The sequence below is a fragment of the Crocodylus porosus genome, unplaced genomic scaffold (genome assembly GCF_001723895.1).
Source record: "Crocodylus porosus isolate Cpor-Errol unplaced genomic scaffold, CroPor_comp1, whole genome shotgun sequence".
Classification (NCBI taxonomy): domain Eukaryota; kingdom Metazoa; phylum Chordata; order Crocodylia; family Crocodylidae; genus Crocodylus; species Crocodylus porosus.
This window is the reverse complement of record NW_017728886.1, coordinates 51,810,247-51,833,551: the sequence shown is the minus strand read 5'-3', so window position 1 is coordinate 51,833,551 and position 23,305 is coordinate 51,810,247. Positions and strand designations below refer to the sequence as shown.

The following is a 23,305-nucleotide window of genomic DNA, read 5'->3' as shown; positions in this document are numbered from 1 at the left end:
TGGACTTAGATAAATGAACAGTTATCAAAGTTTTCAAAAATGATTTTGTTTTCCTGACCTCTTTAAAGGGTCAGACCTCATTAAAGTGCTTCAGGCCAAGCAGGCAAAAGTCTCAGACTCAGAAACTGCTGGGCTCTTTCAAAAAGGGCTGAATTTTGGAAAACATGTTGCAACATGCCCATTGTTGCTTGCCACCATGTTGTATACCTCAGAATTGTGTTACTAGCAATGAAGTCCAATCTGAGTAGCATACAAAGGAGAGATTATGCCATTTAGAAGATGGAATTGAAGAAAAACTATTTTATGCAGTATTATATTACAGTTTATATATAAAAGTCAATTTAATTCTGCTCTGAATAATTTTAACTTATGTGTCATATGATGTGGACCTCATTTGAGGGGTCACATGAATCTCTATAACCTGGAGATTGAAGGTAATGTAGCTAGTAAGCCATCTGTGATACCATATCTGAAGACAAGGGCCACAGCTCTGCAGAACTAAGGCCAGCACACACATTTATATTGTATATGAGAGATCAGTTTCCAGTGTTCATGTATAGTTGATATTCAAGATATGAATGAAATTTACACCCAGATTCCCTGGTTCTTCTATACCATCAGTAAATCTTACTTATGTAGGGGTCCTTACAGACTTTTTCTGTATCGGCAAGGATAACAGAGTTTTGTACATGATTTTGCCTGAGTTTACTTTTGTCTGGGAAGGAGGAATATATGGTACATGCCATTTCCTCTACTGTCATTTATAGCTGCAGCTCGTTAATAGTTGTTGTAGTAGAAAAAGGGAAGAAATAGTAATAATAGCAACAACTTTAATATTATTGAATTCCCACAAGTCTGTAAATGAGCCACCCTGAAGAGTCATAATTGTGAATTTAAAATTGCAGAATGATCAGAAAAAACAACCTGCACAAAACATGAGCTTAAAAGGCTGTAGTGACAGAACGGAAAACATGTTAGAACACAAACCCAGAGTAGATAAAAAAAACAGTTCTGCATAGAAGGCCAATGAAGAATCTGTCCCAAGTTGAAAGTACATATATGAATAACTTCACTTGGCAAATTCGTTATTCAATATCAATTTTCCACTACAGTGAGTTATGCAGTGGCTATGGACACAATTGGAACTTTCTGCCCTGCTATGAATTGTCATAACCATGGCATAGCTTCATAAATAAAGAAAGCTAACTGTTTTCCTCATTTTTAGCTATAAGTTCAATTTCATAATAACAATAAGACATTCTAGGCAGCACATAGTTATTATATTTCTTGAGTGATTAGTTATTCAGTACTTGGTCTCATGCCCTGTAAAAATGTTAAATTTCTCCATATACAGAGGACAACTGTTTACCATGAGACAAAATACTCTACATTTTGTAGCTTAAGAAAAAAGCAAAAGAAGAAAAAAATACTAATTTTCCACAAGAGAGAGCATGTAGTATTTATTTCCTTTGTAGCAGTCTGTGCTATATTTGGTGAACAAGAAACATTGCAGAATTCTTTGCATCAAAATGTGATCCAAGGCTCACTTTGGATCAGCCCTAGAGAGAATGATAAAATGCAAAGACTCAATACATATAAAAAAAGAGCAATAGTTTAATAGATACTTGCACTTTGATTTATGTAGTTCACTTAACACTTTCTGGAGTTTTGTCTCAAACGCTGTTGGATAGACAGGGTAATACAAAGGATTGCGTTATATGACTGATTTTGATCAAACCAAAAGAAAAGCAAAAAAAAAAAGTCCCAAAGTTGCAAACACAATTAATATTCTGAACCAACAGGAAATCATTGTGGTATCTGTATCCCTGTATATTATTAAAAATTTACAGAAGTTTTAGGAGTCTTCAATTAAATCCCTGTACACAGGGAAACCTAACAGAGCTAACCTCTTAGGCTAGGGACATACATTAACCATAAACCCGTTTAAGTGATCAGAAACTGGTTTAAACCTGTAACAGAACAGATTTTCAGTGTACATAAACCAGTTTGAAAATGACTGAAACTGATTTGAGATAAACCTGGTTGAATGTAGTATCAGATTTAACTGATTTGGCTCATACTGGTTTATGCAATGTCTGTCCCAGACCTCTTGCTGGCTTAAGATAAAACAGACACCCCCAGCATCCTGGCGTGCTCTCTGGGATGGGCAGGGTTCTCTGCTCCACAGTAGGGCTCCCTCTCTGTCCCCCCGCTCCCTGGCTGGAGCTTGGCACAGATTTTCAGGCACAGAGCATCTGCCTGGCTTCTCCCTGCTAAACAGGAGTTATTCTCCCCTCCCCTCTGCCTTAGGCAGGTACATCAGAATTAACTAGCAGACCACATGCTGGCTACAGTCTGTGCTGTGGGAGAGGACTGAGGCAGACAGACTTTTTGGAGCTAATCAACAGGTAGCTTAATGTCCTTCCTTGGAAGAGCTGTTTAAGAAGAGGTCCATTAGTTAATGGAGAGAGGCTTTGTTTTCTTAATGAGTTGATAAACACTGAGTTAGGGGTGATAAACATTCCCTGCTGGGCATCTCAGGAAGAGGGGAATAATCAGAACATCCTGCTGGGGCCTGGTCACCCCCTCCCCCCAACTCTGCCCTGTGGAAGCAAAGGGACATAGGTTGCAAACTGATTTAGCTTAGACAGGTTAGACTTACCTGCAAAGATTGAATCTATTTAGGCTCAGGCTTTTTGAATGTCTGTCCCTAGCTTTAGTGTTGAAATTCAATTCTTCATTAGTACTAATAATTGTGGAAATGTAGTATATGATTAAATAGTGTTGAAATGTTGTAGCAGATAAGATGGTTCAGGAAAAATGGGAGAGGAACAGTCCCACATTCTTTTATTTCTGGGAGGAGCTCGGGGATAGGAAGACAGACCAGGAAGGGCAGCAGCCAGAGCCACCTCTTCTGTCCTGCTTAGGGTTATCAGAGAGACCTAATGTACCATGAGTGCATATGTGCCATAGCCCTGCATGTGGGGCAATATTACCTGGCTGCTGCCATGGGGGGCAGTGCCTGCATAACGAGAACCACTCTTAAATCCTGCAATATGCCATAATGAGAAATACATTTGTTGGATTCTTCACAAAAAGAAACCAGTGTCAAGTACTCTGAAATATAAAAGTAAATATGATCTCAGTTAAATGTGTGCATTGTGATGGGTGTGTTTGCTCTGTTAGAATAACATATTTCTTCTTTACTTAAATCTGTGGTAATCTATTGATTACTAAGTAATGGAAATTTATTCCCAAAATTCCATAACTCCCTTTGTAGACATTGAGACATTGTTAAATCTTTCAGTAAAATTGAAATCCAACAGAAATATTTTTTTTTCTGTTTGATTGCAGCCAATAACCACATTGCAGGGTTGTGGCTGACTTGTAATTGGGGGTCCTGCTGTGGTCCCACAGGTTTCTCTGTTTATATAAATACTGCAGTATATAAATACTCATTTATTTTATATATACATGCATATATATAATGTTTGGAGTAGAAAGAGTATGCTAACACCAACACTAAGTTGTAAAAAGCACATTCTTTTCCTACTGCAACTTGCAATGCATATATTTAATATATCATGTTTAGTTTAGTGATAGAACCCACTGACTTTTTTGTTGATCTTGGTAGAGTAATGCTTAGAAAATTGATGCTTCAGCTTCCAGGACCCACTTCATAGTGTGACACCATTAAAACAAGTTGGAAGTGTAAATAATGTATGACTACAGTGTTAGAACTACACAGAGTAGTAAAATAAGTACACATTTATGTTTTGGGCATTATTTTCTAAAAGCTTCAACATAATGGAATAAACCTATTATGACATCACAGTATGTTGGAATGTATGATTTATTGTAACTTTACAAGATAGCCATGAGCTGAATTATCTATGGGGAAATGGCTTGTTCACCATCTACTGTGAAACCTGGTTTAAAAATGCTACACTGATACCTGCCAGCAAGCTCATGTGGTCCCCACTATTCCAGAATGCTTAGCACTTAGAGAACAGAGAAACAGAATCTAGCACTTAGACAACAGAGAAACTAATGCAGTACATTATTTTTCTTTGACAATGGAATGGTTTATATGTATGTGAAAGTTTTAGGATTGCACTAACTTGAACGTAATGGTGATCTAGGCTAGGGAGAGAAATTACACATGAACTGGAGTAAGTGATCATAAACTGGTTTAAACCTGTAACAGAACACAAATTCAGTGCACATAAACATCATTCAAAATGTCTGAAACTGGTTTAAGATAAACCTGGTTGAATGTAGTATATCAGACTTAACAGATTTAGGTCAAACCAGTTTAAGGAACTTCTGTCCCAGATCCTTTCCTGGTTTAAGTTAACACACAGTCCTTCAACAACCAACAACCCGGGATGCTTTGCAGCCCTGGGCTGGACTGTGCTGTCTCCTCCATTGGAGCGGGGTTGGCCCAGGCCCTTTGCTCCCTACCTGAATCACTATCACTGCTCCAGCTGGCTGAGAAGGGGCTGGGGCTGGGGGTAGGAAACCGTGCTCAGGACTGTAGCTGGGGTGTGCCTGGCAGGGGCTCAGAAGTTCCTGCCAGGCTTCCTGCTTGGGGTGGAGGATGTAGCCAGACCCTGGCAAGCATTAATTCCCCACTCCTTCCCCTCTCCTACTGGCATGGGACCCCAGCTGGGGTCTGCCTGGGAGAGGTGGAGCAGCCCCACTTGAACAGGAAGATGCTGGCACTGGGCCAGCAGCCTGAGGTGAAGGTGGGGAGAGAGGAAGTTTAATCCCCCATGCCTCTTCTCTCCCACCAGCACGGGATCAGCCCCTGCCAGGCTTTCCCTCCCCTCCTTGCTTGGTTTTAGCAAGCACCTTCTCCTCTTCACCTCAGTCTGCTGGCCCAGGGCCAGAGTGTGGCCATGCCCCTGTTCCTGCTGCTCTATTGGGGAGTGGAAAGGAAAAGCCTGGCAAATGCTGGCTGGGGTCCCATGCCCATGGGAGAGGGGAGGGAGGGGGATTTATCCCCTTTCCCTTCCACCCTTCACCTCAGCAAGATGGCAAGGGTCTAGCCATGCCCTCACCCCCAATGGAGCAGGGAAAAGTCTGGCAGGGGATGCTTCCCCCTGTCCCTCCAGGCATGCCCCTGCTGTGGACCATGCAGGACAGAGTGGGCCTTTAAACCCCTCCCCAATCATAGAAGGGATGGAGGGATTCTCTCCCAGCTTCCTTCCAGCCTTCTGGCCACTGCTAAAGGGAAGGGAGGGCTTGCTTTAGCGCCTGTCCTTCCCCCACCAGCTTCTAGCCTGAGCTGCTGCAGGCATGTGGCTGCATTTCCAGAATGAAAAGTGAATGTCTATTCACTTGCTTCTCAGTTCAATCTACACAGTTTACACTAACCTGCAAAGATTGAATCAATTCAGGCTCAGGCTTCTGAATGTCTGTACTTAGCCCTACAGACCACCCTTTCATACTTGAGATTTATTTTAGGCTCCCCATTCTAGGCTATGTGTTGGGTCTGGATCAAGTTCTACCAGGATCCTGTTAGAAACTATACATTCCCATTGTGAGAGTTATTGAAAAGTGATATGAATTAATCTGGGAAGCAGAAATTATAAAACAGATTCTCATGGCTCAAGAAATTTTATATCCAATTGAGAGCTTTATATCTGTGATGTAGGTTGCATTTTAATCCAGGTGCTAAAAGTTTAGTTATCTTTAAGTCTGTTATTTATAATATATAACATCTGGCTCTGTTCTCTTTCCTGCTCTTACTGTTTTTACATTGGAAATCTAGCTATACAATCTGTTTACCACAATTGATCCTCCTTACGTCTTGCTTGAACTTGAATATCACAAGTTTAAAACTCAACTGCAATTTACTCAATTCAGTTCAGTTGAGAGCAGCAGAAAGAAGACATTCAGAGAAACAGACTAGCAAACTCAGGGAATGAGTGGGCAGGATTCCCTGGGGGTCAAGTCTGAGGGAAACTGGAGTCCAGGGGAGCTGGTGATATTCCAGTGATGCCATATCAAGGGTGAATGACCAAACTATTCCAGTGCAATGGAAGAATGGGAAGTGCAACAGGTGACTGATCTGCAGGGATCCTGGTTTTCTTTGATTAAAAAAAATCCCCAATTTTTGGGTTAAAGAAAGTAACCACATTTTTTCATGGTCAAAATGAAACAACACTCTCTCTATATATATGAATTATATGAATTAGTGGTGTTTCATTTTAATCATGGAAAAATATGGATTTTGGCTTACTTTTTTAACCTGAAAATTGGTGATTTTTTATAATCGGAGCTAACCAGGATTCCTGCTGATCTGTATAAACAGAAATCACTTAATTGAGTTGAAACTCAAAAAGAAATCCTAAATAAAAGCAGTAACCTGCCCATAGTACTAAATAAGAGTATAAGTCGCGGTTGGCAAAACACAGCCCACAGGCTGGATCTGGTTTGCCATGTAATTCTATCTGCCTGGTGGGGCCCCTCCATAAGCTGAAATAATTATTATGGGCCCTAGCCCTTCCTGCCCCTCTGGAAGCCAATGCCTCCATGTAGGAGGTGTGATTCCAGTTACTAAGCAATCAACCCTCACCCATCTAGTGATGGAGATGGGAACTCAGCTGAGCTGAGCTGAGTTTCTTTCCCCAGCCCGATCTAGTGCTGGGGAGGGGAACTGAGCAATCGGGCTCAGTTCCCTTCTCCAGCTCCCTGGTCCCAGGTGGCTTCCCTCTCAGCCCTCCTGGGGTTCCAGGCCCCCATCTGCCTGCCAGATGAAAGAGGCTGTTTTGAGCTTCCCCATTATACCAAATTGGTGAAACATTGAAACAGTGTCAAAACAGCCTTGTTTTGACAAAGCAAAATGGAACAGGTGTTTCAAATTGAAATGAAATTCGAAATGAAATGCTGTTCTGTCAAAACCTTGAAACTCAAGTGAAATGGAACAGTGCCATTTCGCACAGCCCTAGTAGCCAGGAGCACAGGCTGGCAGCTTGGAGAGTGGCATCCAGCTGTTAAGTCTGTTGTTAGGGGAGGGAGAGGCAGATTAAGGTCCCTGCAGTGAGGAGGAAATGGGGCTATGGCAGGGGAAGACACTGCACAACTAGGGTGGGGCAGGGCATGGGACAGAGCCATGAGCAATTTGTTCAGGGAGCATGGGGATGGGGGAAGGCTCCCACTGTTACATGCACCCCAGGAAGGCATGGGGAGCATGTACCCCTGGATCTGTACATGGGTTGAGGGCTCTTCCCAGTGGAGGGGTTCAGCCAGGGCTGCACTCAGGGCAGGCAACAGCAGAACTGGAGGGAGGCTACAATAGGGGCTACAGCCACCCCAAAATTCACTGTAGCCTCCATCACAATGCCACCACTGCCTACCCTGAGTGCATCCCAGCCTGGCCCCCCTGCTGGGAAGAGTCCAGCACTGGCCCTGGCCCCAGCCTGCAGTGGCAGCCCAAGTTTGCCCTGCACACAGATCCGGGGCGCACCCATCCGTGCCCCCCCATGGGGTGCGTACAGCGGCAGGAGCCACCTCCCCATCCCCTGGATGAGCTGCATCCCCATCCCATGCCCCACCCTGCCCTAGCTGGGTATCGCCTGTCCAAGGCCCACTCCTTCTCTCATCACAGCAACCTTGATCTGCCTCCTCTGCTCCTTCCCTCCTCCCTTGCCCCTTCCCCTACAACAGACTTACTAGCAAGCTCCTGCTGTCCAAGCTGCTGGGTCAGATATCAGCAATTGAATTGGAATCAGCCCATGTGGCTTGTCAAAAATCAGCCATCTGTATCGTCCCAAAAAGGTGCACCCCTAATGTTTTTTATTTATTCCTCCAGAGGTGAAGCACCTTGCATTTGTCCACATTGAACTTTATTCTGTAGGCTCTAGCCCAACTTTCCAGTTTGCCAAGATACTTCTGAATTTGCTTGCATCCTCCAACATGTTCAGAATTCTTCCCAGTTTCATGTTGTCCATTAATTTGCTCAACAAACTTCTTATGCCAGCATCCGAATAAATAATAAACACATTGACCCGCACCAGGGCCAGGACAGACCTCTATGGGACTCCATTTGAAACTTCCTGGCATTCAGACATGACCCATTAATAATTACCCTTTGCTTGCAGCTATTGAACCAGACATCTATATACTTTGTAGTAGTTTCATCTAGCCCATGTTTCTTTAGTTTGTTGATGATAAATTAGTAAGTGTGATATTGCCAAGCAATTGCTAGGCATCTACCACAGTGCAAAATAATGGCCTCTAAACATCAATGTGGAGATTCCAAATGCTTGATTCTACCTATTACGCTGAGGTCCCTGTTGGTATCTTCTGGCCATCTTCTCACGTAGAGAGGCGAGAAGATTTTTTAAAAGAGTGGAGTTTTGGGTGGGGGATTCAGACAGGTGTATAGCCCAATTTATTGATGACATAGTAGATACTTTGTGAGCTTTTTAAATGAGAGAGAGAAGGCAATGAACCTATAACACACCTTCATAATATTGTTAGTAAAGTTGTAGCTTACCACTCAGAAGTTAACTTAATTTGATCTGGGTAGCATAGCTGAAAGATAATCCTTGCTGGAAGTGGCATAACTTTAAGATGACTAGACAACTGTTAGCACTTTTTAATAAGCCTTAATGTGCAATAGTTCAAGTTTTAAATTCTCTTAATATGGTCTGATTATAATGTGTAATCTCACCCTGTGTTTTAAAGGTTTTAAGATCCACTAAAGTCAAGAACATAATGAAATGCTTTGCTGAATTGGGAGCCAAGTGCTGAACTTTGATGAAGGAATTAAATTAGTTTTTTTTTTAACACCGCTGTATGACTTTACATCCCTACTCTCTTTCTTTAGGTGTGTGCTTGTTTTCAGCTGCCAGTAGTCTTAGAAAGTCAAACTTGGAGCTGCAAGGATGCAGTGACTTTAAGATGGAAAAAAGCAGGGTTGTGGTTTGATCTTTATTTCTGTTTAAATAAAAGCACAAATGGGTCAAATAAGTTTAGCAGAACTAATAATAATGAAAAAAAATGAAACTATTTGTACCTGAAGATTTATTTTTAAATGTGATTCTTGTCATTTCCCAAAACAAAAAACAAGGACATTTAGGCCTGAGATTGGGAAATTTTTACAGTTTTTAGTTCAAACAGTGACATTGCTTTAAAAGCTGACACTAATGTATAATTGAGAGTGAATGTTCAGATTGCTTCAGTGTCAGGTTTAGAACACAATATCCCTTTAGAGAGTTTTTCTAAATGAGTAATTTGTTCATTTGCTATTTCTTTAACAGACATTATCGCAGGTAACAGTTCTCCTGAGGATTGGCTATATTATCCTAACATTGACCTCCATTGGATTGCTTATGGACAAAAGGCAAGATATTGTTTTTTCTTTTTTTATTTCCTTGAAAAACCGTAATAATAACAAAAATTCTGCTGCTCATCACAATCATCCCATATAAATGTGGAAATTGCAGATATACCAAAATGTTTGTGCTAATCAGATGCAAATAGTTTGTTTGTACAGTGCAAACTAAAGACAAAATTACGACACACTTAAAAATAACACTGTTGGGAGGAGTCATGAAGACTTCCTGAGAACTGTAGTACTACTCACAAGGCATAGACATGAGACATTTACAGCGCAGTAGACTGATTAGTCATGCAGTAAATGTCACACATCTACACATGCACTTTTATTAGGCTGGAGTAAACTAATTTACTCCACAGCAGGATAGTACTTGTAAAAATAATTACTATCCACTGCCCCGCCTGGCTGGGGCACAAGGGTGCTTCAGTATGGGGGCTGCCAAATTCCCCAATCTCAGTTCTGCACTGAAGCACCCTTGTGCCTCAACCAGCACCTGCACAGCTGGGTGCACATGAAGAAGACACACCCAGAGCAATAAACTCTTGAGCAATAAGCATCGGACTTTATTGCTTTGCATTAATATGTGTGTATAGACATGCACAGAATGAGCAATATGGCCTCAGAAAATAATGGAAAAGTCTTTCCAACAGAGATACTTTATTAGTTCTGCCTCCAAAAATCTGTCAAAGAAATGTATATTTTTTCATTTAACATTCTGGTGAAATCCAGCTCTGTTTTAAATCCATCATTCATTTTTTGCTTGCAGAGAAATATTTTGATTTATGTACATTAAAATTTATTTTCAGGACAGGAAAAATATGCAAAATCTTATGCAGTTTATAATGTAGATAAGGAAAATTGAACTGTAAGGAAACAGACGCAAATTATAGATGAAGATTATAGATGAATTATAGATGAACAGAAGCCCCCCTCCCAACGTGTCCTGGGACCCTGCCTGATGAGCCCTGCTACTTACCACAAGGGTCAGGACAAGCAGCAGCTGGGGGAAGACGCCAGCGCAGGCTCAGCAGCTCCGCAGCTGCCTGAGCCTGCAGATCAGCGATCCCCGGGGGCAGAGCCTGGGAGCAGCTTGGGCTGCTCAAAAGGCAGCTGGGGAGAAAGCAGCTGCTGGGAAGGAGAGACAGAGGGTACCAGTGTGAGGCAAGTAGTTGAGCCAAGTGAGAAGCAGTGGGATGCCAGCGAGCAAGGTCAGGATGCCAGCACAGAGACCCAGACTGTGGAGCCGAGCAGAGAGGAGCAGAATCCCAGCAGGAAGAAGCAAGACACCATCAGGGAGCCAAAGGCAGCGGGGCCAGGTAGGAGCGGTAGAGCGGGGCTCAGGGTGAGAAGCCCTAGCGTCCAACAGGGCAGCCTGGCAGGAAAAGCCCTGGGGCAGAGCTCAAGGAGCCAGAGTTGGCCAGAGAGGCATGGCAGGGAGAGGAAGGTTGTCCCCACAGTCATGGACGAAGATTAGGCTCTGTGGGAGTGGCCAGGTACCCCTGTGGGGAAGGGTGGTGAGCAACGCCAAGACTTGGTGGGCAGCTGAGTAAAGAAAGAGCAGCAGGAGGCAGCTGGCCCAGAACCGGGAGGGGAAGGGGCAGCTCCCATCTGTTGGTGGGAACAGGAGTGACTAGCTCCCAGCCTGCAGGCCCACTGGAAAGAGTAAGTGGAGGGATCGATGTCGAGTCTCGTCTTTCCCCAGGGAGGCAGAAGAGTCCAGGGAGCCGGAGTCCCCTGTACTCCGTCAGTAGACGACTAATGCCTTCTCAGGGAGCGATGGACCTTTTGAGTTATCATTACTCCAGGCTAGGGCGTTTAGTTTGTCTGTGGCTTGGCCTGAAGATTAAGGATCAGTCCCGTGGTGATTGATGGCCGGATACCCTACCCCGCTCAGGGTGGGCCTCGTGGGTGAAGAGAGATCACCCCGGGGAAAGGTAAAAGGATACTTAGCTCTCCCAGGCTGTGGATATGGTAAAGGGTGGGGTAAAGGAAGGTTTGGAGCCCCACAAAGGAAGACCCAGAACTGCAGCCCCGCTGGGACCACCGACAGGGAACTGCCTCCCCCATCTATCAACATCAAAGTTGTGGCAGGAGAGTAGGGGCAGCACTCAGAACAATCTAGGTGGCCCTAGGGTGTGGTCTCACCCTGACGTCTCTAGGGAGGAAGGCACCAACCAAGAAGTGGACAAGGCCATACAACACTTACTGGGGACAAAGATTTTTCATAAATTACCCATATACCCCCCATAGTTTTCTAATAAACAATTTACTTTACCAATAGGAACCAAAGGGCCATAGTTTTATTCAGTCTCCTAGTCAAGACTGTGTTGTTTTAGAGATTAAGTTAATAGCACAAGTAAATAATTTAAGATGAGGTACATTACACAGGTTGATCCACACATCAAGTATTACAAATTCTGAAAATTCAAAATTACATTTCATAAAATGAAATTCAAAGAATTAAAAGGGGACAGCAGAGCAGCTGCTCTTCAACAACTATCCATGTGCCTTCTCTTGTGCCCTAGTAACTTGAAACTAAACAGGGACAGCTTAGCTGTGTTCCCTTCAAGGGTAAAATTCCCCATCCCCCTTGAATTTGCTGTACTTTGTTAGTTTGCCCATACTCTTAACATGTATACTCCAAATCAGGTATAGTTTCTCGTGCCATTCCATACAACCATGGGACTTTAGTGTCTAGTTTTTTGTTCTTCTTTATCACTAGGGACCTACTCAAATCACGATTTAATGGATTTCATGGAAATCGCAAAATTGGGTGATCTCCACGAAATCTGTAGAAAAACAAAACAATCAGACAAAAAAAACTTACTAAAAATAAAATGCTGGCTCCCCTTGTGAGCCAGCAGTCCTCACGGCCACATAGCTGGGCATGAAGGGCACTGCCAGCACTAAGGTGAGCAGGCAAGATGACTGCCGCTCCTGCCCCTCATTGCTGATTGGCAGAGAGGGCTGCCTGTTATGTGCCCCCCCATCAATCAGTGGTGAGGGGGAGAGGCTGCTTGACACAGCTGCCTCAGCCAATCAGTGGTGGAAGCAGGACTGTATGATGGACAGCCAGCCCTTTCTACCAATCAACAGCAGGGGGCAGGGCCACCAGGGCCCCTAGGCCAATCAAAGGTATGGGGAGAGGGGTATTACCATAAGCCCATGAAAATAGCAGCTGGCCCTACGATCTGCCTGTGAAATCAGCTGGCCGCCACCTCGAGTTGGGTGGACCCCTATTATTCAATGACATTTTTAACAGGTAACACACAGAAGAGCAGAAAAAAATACATTAATTTATTTAATTATTTCTTTATTTTTATTTCTAGACCTGAAGCAGCTAGATGGGAAACTGTCCGTTGCACAGTTTTTCTAGCTCTGCAGAAACTTGGTTATATAAAAACTTATCCATCCTTGATGTTTGCTTATGAGGTAAGGCATTTGTTCAGAAGTATGGAGCATGCAGTCTAGATCTTAGAATCTGTATTTTTCTCTGCATTTTTTTTCAAAAGATGAACATTTAACTTATTTTTTTCTTTTAACTTTTTTCCTGTTTTGAAACTTTACCCAAAGGAAGGTTCTTAATTTTTAAACATTACAAGGCAAACAATGTGTACTGCCCTTCAAAGCAGAAATAATATATCAGTAAACATAAACTTTAAAATGCCCTACCACTAGATTCAACATATTTTAAGATCTTGACTATTCTCAAAGACAATAGCAAACATGAAGGGGAGCATTACCAATTGTTGAAAGTGAATTTGGATTGAATGATTTTGTATCTTCGCATGGCTCGTTTGTGTATTGTTGATCCACCTTTTGCATTTTGGGTCTGCACTTAATATGAACTATGCAGTTGCTTCTCACACAATGGTATGTTAGGATTGTGCTCATTCAGCTTTATGAATGTTCTGCTAGACTTTAGGAGAGAGTGGCTATCAAACAGAATTTACTTTTGGGATCTGGCTGTATTACCAGGGCCCAAATTCCTTCCCAGTCATCTGACAAAAATCAAAGGTGACTGAATGAAATGCCAAGATAATATGCAGCAGGATACTTATATAAGTAATATAAAAAGAATGTGTTAAACATAATAAATTGTAGTTTTTGATGTGGGTGACATTTTTTAAAGGAATTCCTTCAGATATTTTCTTCTCTTTCCCTCAGCAAAATTAAGTTGTTCTAAGAACTAAGATATATATGTATCTTTTGGTTACACTGGCAGAAGAAAAACCTAATGCCTTAAGAGTCGGATCAGATTTTTCAGTGTGTCAACTGAAATAATTCCCTGGACTTCAAAGGAGTTACACCAGTTTACCTCACCTGAGAACTTGGTTCCCAAAGACTTTGCTACTTGGGTGCTTCTGGAAATGGGGCCAGTTCTTTTGCCTTTTTCCTGCCATGAGACAAAATCACTAGGGAAAAAACGCCCCATTATTTTATGGTGTCTTTTTCTAAGACAGGAAACAATAATTATTAGACAAAATATAAAGCTAGTGAGCAAAACGTCACTAAAAATTGTTTTGAATTTTTGGTAATTGTGATGCTGGTGTCATAAGCTTGATTTGTAAATCAAAGATTTTTGTTTTCTTTTAATCAGCATCTGCCAGTACTATCACAGATGTTTTAGGGATTTAATAATGATGTATTTTGTTTGAATCTGAGCAGCATAGCTATTGGAACATTTTTCCAGTGATCACTGAGTAACCTATTATAATGATATACTTAGAACATAGAAATATTTGTCTAATGTACATTTTGCTGCCCTAGAGCAAAAGGGATTTTATGCCAAATACACAATCTCCATTGGCAAAAAAAAAAAGTACTTCACTTACTTTTCTTGCAGTGATAGGTAAGTGCATGTGCATTCAAAAATATACATGTAAATATGAGTAACAAAGGAGTAGATTAAAAGAAACAAGTTATTGTTTGGGGAAATAATTCTGATTATTTCTGAAGTAACTGTTTTCTACTCCAGCATGAAGAAATAAGCAATAGATAAAATCCAGTTTTAGTCTATTAATCCTTAATTTTTTAAAGTATTGTTTCTCTCTCTCCTTAATTCATTTCCTTCACTGAGATGCAATCCTTCAGTTTCTCACTTAGGTAGCTTTTCTCTTTTTCTCTGTCTGTTTCTCTCAGTCTCTGCTTATATTCCATTTCTTCAGAGTTGTTTCTTTTCCTTACATTGGGCCTTCTTCTCTTATGGTTTCTCTGGCTCCTTCTTTGTCTTCCCTTATTTTATCTGGCTGGCTACTCAGCATTGGCAATGTCACAGAAACAATTTGTTCCCATGATATGTTATGTAGGGTTTTTTTTGAACGAGCTTCCTCCCAAATCATTTCAAGTCATTGGTCAGTGGACAGACCAAAGTTTGAAACAGTAGATGTTATAAAATCTTTTTGTAACATTAGTATAATGTTTGTAGATGGTGCTAGAGACTATAGCTATGGACAGATTTTTGATGTTGCCTTTCCTGATAGAGAAGGTGTCACCTTATCTTTGTTTTCATTTTCCATGTACGTATAGTTTTTGAGCTCCCTGATAAAGGCTATCAACAATCATGATAATTTGTGCTATGTGTGATGGTTGGATTTATGATACAGATGATTATTTAAATAAAGTTGAGTAGGATCAAAAATTCATGTTTAAAAAAAAAAAAAAAAGAAAAGTAAGGGAAGGATGGATGGTTGGATTTGAACCAGTGAAAAATTTAGATAACTTCCTCCAATCTTAAGTGTTGGACTAGTGATTCTGTTTGTAATAGAAACCACTCACCTACCCTTTCTATTTATGTAAAATGGTATATTGTGATCTCGAGCAGGTCCAAAGAGGTGATCCTCCCCCTCTATGCGGCACTGGTCAGGCCGCAGCTGAAGTAATGCATCCAGTTCTGGGCGCCACACTTCAAGAGGGATGTCGACAGCATGGAGAGGGTCCAGAGGAGGGCCACTCGTATGATCAGGGGACAGCAGGGCAGGCCCTATGAGGAGAGGCTACAGGACCTGAACCTGTTCAGCCTCCAAAAGAGAAGGCTGAGGGGGGATCTTGTGGCCTGTTATAAACTAGTCAGGGGGGATCAGCAGGCACTGGGGGAGTCACTGTTCCCCCAAGCACTGCCAGGAGTGACCAGGAATAACGGTCACAAGCTGGCAGAGGGTAGGTTTAGGTTAGATATCAGGAGGTGCTACTTCACGGTCAGGGTGGCTAGGGTCTGGAACCAGCTTCCAAGAGAAGTGGTGCAGGCTCCTACCCTGGGGGTGTTTAAGAGGAGGTTAGATGCACATCTTGCTGGGTCGTTTGACCCCAGTACTCTCTCCTGCCATGGCAGGGGGTCGGACTAGATGATCAGATTTGCCCCGATACATAAGAATGAAATAATCAGTAAAATAACTTAAATTGTGTGTGGAAAGAAAAAAAAAAATCAAAGCAAAAAAACAGAACTCCTTTCAGGTAAGTTTGGTTGAGTCACTTTTGTCAATGTATAAGTTGCTGTTTTTAACCATTATTTAAAGATGTAAAGAAAACCGATACAGCAATATTTTGTGTTCCTGCTGTTTAATTCTGTCATAGAGTTCTTAAATGTACAGTGTGCAATGGATCACTGGCAGATTTGGTTTGACTTGATAACCATCTTGAATCATAAATGAACTTTTATAAATGTGCTGTTCATACATGTTCAGTCACTCAAATAGATTTCTTATAAAGTTGTGTGCTTCTGCCAGAAATATACCAAGTTAGTAAGATTTTGGAGTGGCCAAGAGGTGGATCCCAGACTAGAATGGATATAATTTCCAGATAGTTCCCCTTCACTGTTATCATTAGGACTTCATGTTTGTTGTTGATGACCCTCTTCCCAGCTCCCTGCTTCTTTTGGTCACTGTCCACTGCCTTCGGGGAGCTGAGTGTATATGGGCGAGCAAGAAGAAAGCAGCCCTTATTCATCACGTGCTGTAGGGTTACTGTGCCACTAGGCCCAAACCAGGGACATCTGCCTCAACATCTGCCTTCTGACATAAGGACCAAACCTTGCATACTTATGTTTGAACTGAAAGGAAAGTTACGAAGGCCAAGTTTCTCTCTCTTCCTCCTGTGCTAGTGTTTTAAAATAAATATTATTAACATGATCCAGTTGCCTGAGTTAAAGCCTGGTAGTTTTGCATTGATTCATTACATTTAAATTAAGCTGTAAAACAGGAACGTTTTCTGAGGAGTATTGTTGTTTTCTGGATGGTGAGTTGTCTGAGGAAAATATGCTCTTAGTACTGGATGAAGGACATTTGGCTGGTTGTAGACCAGCTGGAAGATGACTGGGTCTGCCATACAGTAAGTAATGGTAGAAAACATTGCTTGTGAATGCAACTAAATGTAAATTTAACAGCTGTGTTATATGCATCTTCAAAAAACACCCCCCCATAATGTAATACAGTGGTAGTACAGTAGTTGTCAACTGGGGGTATGCATACCCCAAGAGGTACTTAAAAAGGTCCTGAGCTGGAACTTTGAGAGAGAAGGTGTACACTTGTTAAAAAAGGTTGAAACCCCTTCATGTAGTATATCAGATGCTGAGATATGAAAAAGTTGATAAATATTACTTTTTATGGATGGCTGCTAGAAGATAGGTGGAGAGTTTCATTTGTTTACTTTTTTCCATTTTCATATCTTCTGGAGACTTCAATTTCCCAGATATTTTCTGAAATAATCATATAGGCCCTCTCTACAGGTTACAGGTACTGTGCAATTAATTGGTTAATTGCACAATTATGTTAAGACCCACTACATGTATAAAGTAATGATATAGCTCCAACCAGCTATAAAGTTAGACCTTGAACATATGTACTGATTTTGTAGCTGATTGTTATTGAGCTTTAATTTGCCGATGTAGCATAGGTCATCCCTGTGGCTGGGAGCCCCATCAGCTGACAGGGCTCTCAGCTGTAGTGGTGCACCTTGCTTAATGAGAAGGCCCTGAACTCTGGGAATTGCAGCTATACCTCATAGTCATGCCTCCTGCCATGCATGTGTTCATTGAGTAAGTTCCCAAGTTGTGTGGAGAGCAATTTTCTCTTCCAGAAAATGGAGGTTAGAACTAGGGAATCATTTAGCTTGGATCATGACTAATAGGGAAGAGCTGGTAGAAGATGTGAAGGTGATGGGAAACTTGGGTGAAAGTGATCACAATATAATTGAAATTATAATCCTGATACTGTGAAAGCATAGGGTCAGCAGAATTAAGACACTGGATTTCAAAAAGGCAGATTTCAACCAACTTAAGCAGACAGTCTGCAAGACACCATGGGGAGACAGACTGAAGGATAAAGACAGACCCCACGAGGACTGAAAGCTTCTAAATGGCACAGTATTGCAAGCCCAACAAGAAACTATTCTGACATAATGAAAGCACAAAAAGAATGATAAAAACCAATGTGGCTGCACAAGGAGTTTCTAGGGTGCCTCAAATGCAGAAGAAAAATATGCAGGCAATGGAAATATGAGCGGGTCACCAAGGAAACATACCAGGATATAGCAAGAACTTACAGGCATTTAACCTGGCAAGACAAGTTAAGGACAATTTGAGATTCTATAAGTAAAAACAAGGAAGCTGTATGCCTACTAGTAAATAGACTAGGGCAACTCTACAAAGAAAATACTAAGAAGCTGAGCTGCTCAACAATTACTTTGCCTCAACTATCTCAGAAGAATTGGGCTGAAAGCAGACAGCTAACAAGGATTATTTGGATACGGAAGGGGACATGCTGAGAAAAGAGACAGCGAAAGAAGCAGTCAGAAAGCTTTTGTTGGGTCTGAATGAATTCAAGTCAGCAGGGCCTGATGAGTATCATCTCAGAGTACTGACAAAACTGGCAGAGAAGGTCTCAGAGTCAGTGAGAATAAAATGTACAGACTTATGGGAGACAGGTAAGGAATCAAAAGACTGGAAAAAGGCTAACATAGTCCACTTTAAAAAAAAAAGAGGAGGACCTGGGGAATTATGGATTGGTTAACCTCACCTCTATACCTGGAAATTTACCGGAGCATTTCATAAGGAGGTCCATTCCCAGGTATAGAGGTGAGGTTAACCAATCCATAATTCCCTCCCCTCCTTTTTTTAAAGTGGACTATGTTGGCCTTTTCCCAGTCATTTGATTCCTCGCCTGTCTCCCATAAATATGTAAATGTTCTCATTCTGTTATACTCTGAGACCTCCTCTGCCAGTTCTTTTAGTACTCTGGGATGAAGCTATCCTTTCCCATCTTTATGGAGAATGAAAGGCTGATCGCAAGCCAGCCTTGATTTACTATGAACAAACCGTGTCAAACAAACTTGATCACATGTTCAGCTTGCCATAAAGGTGTTTAAGGGGTGATGCATCAGAGTCTTCAAATACCTGAAGGGCTGCCATAAAGATGAGAGATGATAAGCTGTAGAGAGCAGGACATAGAAAAATGGCCTGAAGTTGCAGCACAGCAAGTTTAGATTGGATATCAGGAAAAACTTCTCTGTTAGAACAGTTGAGGCAGTGGAATAGACTGCCTAAGGAAGTTGTGGAAACTCCGTCACTGGAGGTCTTCAAGAGAGACTTGATAAGTAATGGTTAGGGATGATCTAGGAGAGGCTATGCCTATGCATTAGTATGGGTAATTCCTGCCAAAAGATTAACACCCTTTGTTCTGGGTTTTGAAAGGTAAATAAAAACGTCATGCTCTCAGGGCATAAACCAGGGTCTAATGAAAACTGCAAAGAAGCATCTGTATGATCCAGTTATGTCAAAAGTACCTTCTGCAGGCATACTTTTGTCTTTTTTAGGTGAAGCTAGTACTAGACATTGTGAAAGATGACAGTCTGAACTCAATGGACTCCTGCTTCATCCAGTATGCATTTGTTATATTTCTAACTAGTGTATTAACTAACTGGATAAAAATATGATATCTTTCTGTATTAAGGGACTTGTTTGGACTATATTCCACATTTCACAGCAGCTCCTCTAAATATGATACATTATCATATTACTGATTTACATCTCCTTTCATCATACAAAGACTTGCTGTTATCTCACTTGTTAGTGTAATTTACAAATGTCAGAAGAGTGACTTATGAGCCTAGACTTAAAACAAATATCCACTCATAAGGAATTATTTCCACATCAACCATAGTTTTCTGCTCTGTAGAATATTTTTCTCTGTCCCTCACTATGATTATCTGTGCCACATTTCAAAGAACAGCATATTCCATATTTGGTTTTTGTTAGACTGAATGCTGTATACCTTGTGCTATGATTTATGACCTCAGAATTTATGTAGTCTCTATACACTAACAAGATAGGCTGGTGCATGTGAAATGTATTTCAGTACAAACCTGGGAGTAGAAGAGATGGGAAGAAACCCTACAGCCTCATGATAAAAAGCCTTGTCAACACTCATAGAATTAAACAAACACAAGTTGTAATCTTTATTTTCTATGTTAGCTCCATGCAGAAAAGTCTTCCATACTGTGTAGTGAGTATTCAGTGGATTGGGCTTTCAATATTCTTGACAACTGCCCTAAGGGGAACAATGTCCCTTAGAAAAAGTCTCAGTTAAACCTGGCAGTAGATTAAGTTAGTTTCCACTTAGGTGTGACAGCAGAGTCATTACTGATTTTGGACTTAGCCAGTTTGTGAGTCGGCTTCACCACCATCAACTAAAGACTATGATGTATGATTCCAGATGCTCTGGCCAATTGACCGTAAAATTGTTCCGCATTTCTAGCAGAGCAGCCAAGCCGGAGCTTTTAAAATCTCCACTCCCCAAGCTCATCACCCTCCCCCTCTGCTTAAAAGCCGCTCATTATTCTTCTTCTGCCCCCTGATCTTAGCAAAAGAAAAACTTCTGGAATCAATTAGAAATGTCTGCACTTGATGAGATTTGCACGTGAGTTTGGAATTGCGAGGCTTTGATAGTGTCAGCCAACAGCTGCAGTTTCAGGTGGTAAAATCTGGGAAGGAATTTTCCAGGGTTTATTTACAATCATAAAATAAAAATCAATACAAGTTTGAAACCATCTAATGTGCCATTAAAATGAGGTTTAAATTGGATTATATATTTATTTGATCTTAAAAAAGTAAACTGGTAGTTTATTATTAGGATCTTTTCAGTTCCCTTGCAATTTAATTTTAGCTGTGAAAGAAATATCTGCTATTACATTTATCATTTTAATTGCTTAACAAGTCATGGAGATAGTGTGGGCTAATATAAATCAGAAATAGCATGTAAAAATTTATACAAAATCCTCCTCCCCCACCTCCAACTGTAATGCAAAAGCACTTTGTAGACAGTAAGTGTTAAATAGTTGCCTTAATGGCTCTACAACATATTTAAACAGCTAACAAAATTGAATAAATCACATAGCTAATTGAGGGAATTTTATTCTTTGGCCCTTTCTGAGCCCAAGTAATCAGTAGTTGGCTCATGCCCTTGTATAATGTTAAAATTAGCAAGTTAATAACCATGCAAAATAAAATGACTAAAACACAATTCTAGTCTTGAAGCAGTATCTCTGTAAAAATGAAATTGTGAGGTGTTGCATGCATTTTCTTGAAAATTTTCATTAAGATTTGCTCATTTTATGTCAAAGTATGTCTTTTTTGTCAATTAGCACTGCTACAAGTCCTAGAAATCCAACCATATTTCCTTTCTGTTTGTTAAAACACATGAGTAATGAAGATTAACAAATCAGTATTTAGGCCACAGTCCAGGCAACTGCCTTCACATAGGTGGAAGCTGCATCTGTGGTGAATCCCAGTGACTTTCAGACGTTTCAGAAAAGCAAAGTGTCTAGCTGTGCAATACATTTTCAAGATTGGATTATTAGCTGACAGTTTTGCTCTAAATACACAAAACCATCCTATCTTTCCTTGCTTGTACTTACTTTGTGGTTCTAGAGCTGGGAGAAAAGTGCCAAGTATTTTGTGTGGGAAAGTTAAAAAAATATAAAATCTTTTTTGTTATTGTTCAACATCTCACAATTTTTTGTTGAAAAATCAAAGAACTGATAACTTTTCCTGTTTTTTGAAAACCCAGAAAATGGAAAACATTTTTTTGGCAGAAAAAACTGTTTTTCATAAATAAACCAGATAATGCTAATCAAAATAAAGCATTTCCTGGAAAAAAAATCTTTTTTGGTTGAAAAGTCATTTTTTGTTGGAAAGAAAATTAAGGAGCTTTATGATCTACATAGAGCACTAACAGTATTTATTATTGGGTATGGGTTGATCAAACAATAAAATAAACATAAAAATGAAGGAAGACATTGTGTGTCTAGATGTTCTGTTGTAACTGCCCTAGTCAAGCGTGCACTCAGTGCAGGATAGAGCAGATGCACAAAAGATCACATTAGATTAACTGAAGTGTACTTACAAGGGTTAAGTCTCTTTCCAAACCCACCTTTTTAATTCTGTACAGTTGTTTCATCAGAATGCATTTTTGGTCATTATAGTGTGTAATGGATTCTTGAAGATATATTGGGAAGAGAGAAATTTACATAAAGTTACACATTTATTTTAATCCATATTTTGTATTTTAAGACATGAACACACAAAGAGTGGATCCTCCCAAGTTTTAACCACCCTTAACAAATGCTTTAAAAAAATGACGTCCTATTAAGACAAAATAGCAGCAGGGAAACAACAGTCTTTCTCCGTTCAAAAAAAACAAGACAATCAATTGGAAATGTCTTCATCCCCATTTCTCCAAATCCTAATTTTCTTCAAGTGAAAACCTACATCTAGCCCCCTCTCCACCTCTCCTTAAATCATGATAATTCCCAAATATACTTTGCATTATGTCTACTTTGGACCCAGAGAAGTGAATTCTTGTTAAAGCTATTTCAATTTCTTTTTCTACGGTAGAAAAAACATACACATCAATATCTCAGCCATGGTAAGTATCACTTGGGGAGAAAGATAGTCTGTCAGGTAGGCCAATCCCAAGCCATTTTGGGCTTCATAGATCAGTATCAACAGGCAATCAGTGCAGATGTGGGAGCACTGGTGATGTGCCCATGGTGAATCACTTACGGTTTGCAGATGCTAGAGAGGTACAAAGTATCACAACAGTCTTGACTGCTGAGATCCTTGCCTCACTGAGTTTAGTGTTAGAAAACTTAGTGTAAAAAGTGTTTGGCTTTTGCCGCAACGTCGCAGGCAAATAACCAGCTCCCACACCAGCCCAGCTCTCCTGCAGTAATCGACAGAACTGGGTGGCCCTGCAGTGTGTTTATGTTGCATGTGCCTGGCCCTGTAGAATGATCCAGTGTCCAGTTAGTTTTCAAGTTATCCAGTGTCCTCCTAGTTCTGGAGAAGCCTTTTGTAAAATAAATTTAAAATACTGCTACAATGCAGACCATTACAACATGTACTTGTAAATAATTACTTTTTTTTAAATCCAAAAGGATATGCCCATTAGATTACTATTGCTTTCATCTCCAGTGTCAGTACATACAATGAGAATGAAGCCTCTTCTAAACTGTTTGCCTATTAACAATATCTGAAATAACCACAGAGATTTAAAGCCTTTTTGTGATATCTGGTCAGCTGCATACTAGTGTCTAACCAGCTAAATACTTCTTGTCTAAAGTGGCCAGTGAATTAATTGGCTAGAATCAAGCTGTTCGTTTCAGTGATTCATTTTTTATTATTGCTTTGCTGGGTTTGTTGTTCTTTTCCTGAAGAGCTGTTTGATATAGGTTTAGAGTCAGGAAATATAAAGAAACCAATAATGCTATATTTGTTTTTGTATGTAGATATTGCACAAGGCAGAGAGAATGTTTTAAAATGTCTTTTCTTGCCAGTGCCAAATAAAAATTGCCTGATGAAAGAAGATTAGCAAATGTTGTGTTTAACAACTGATTCCCAAGTGCAGAACACACAAAACACTTTGTATGTTTAAAAGTTGGAAATGGGTGTTATGGGAAAGA

The 23,305-nt window shown here is 40.7% G+C and overlaps 1 protein-coding gene across 2 annotated transcripts in view; it reads left to right on the top strand.

Annotated features, from left to right (window-relative positions):
• Window positions 1-23,305, top strand: part of AGMO (alkylglycerol monooxygenase) — a 314,761-nt gene that overhangs the window by 173,586 nt on the left and 117,870 nt on the right. For both annotated transcript variants that reach the window (XM_019534049.1, XM_019534041.1), the window contains exons 11-12: window positions 9,273-9,355; window positions 12,682-12,784. In XM_019534049.1, coding sequence (XP_019389594.1) covers window positions 9,273-9,355; window positions 12,682-12,784 — 186 coding nt within the window. The remainder of the gene's footprint in view (window positions 1-9,272; window positions 9,356-12,681; window positions 12,785-23,305) is intronic.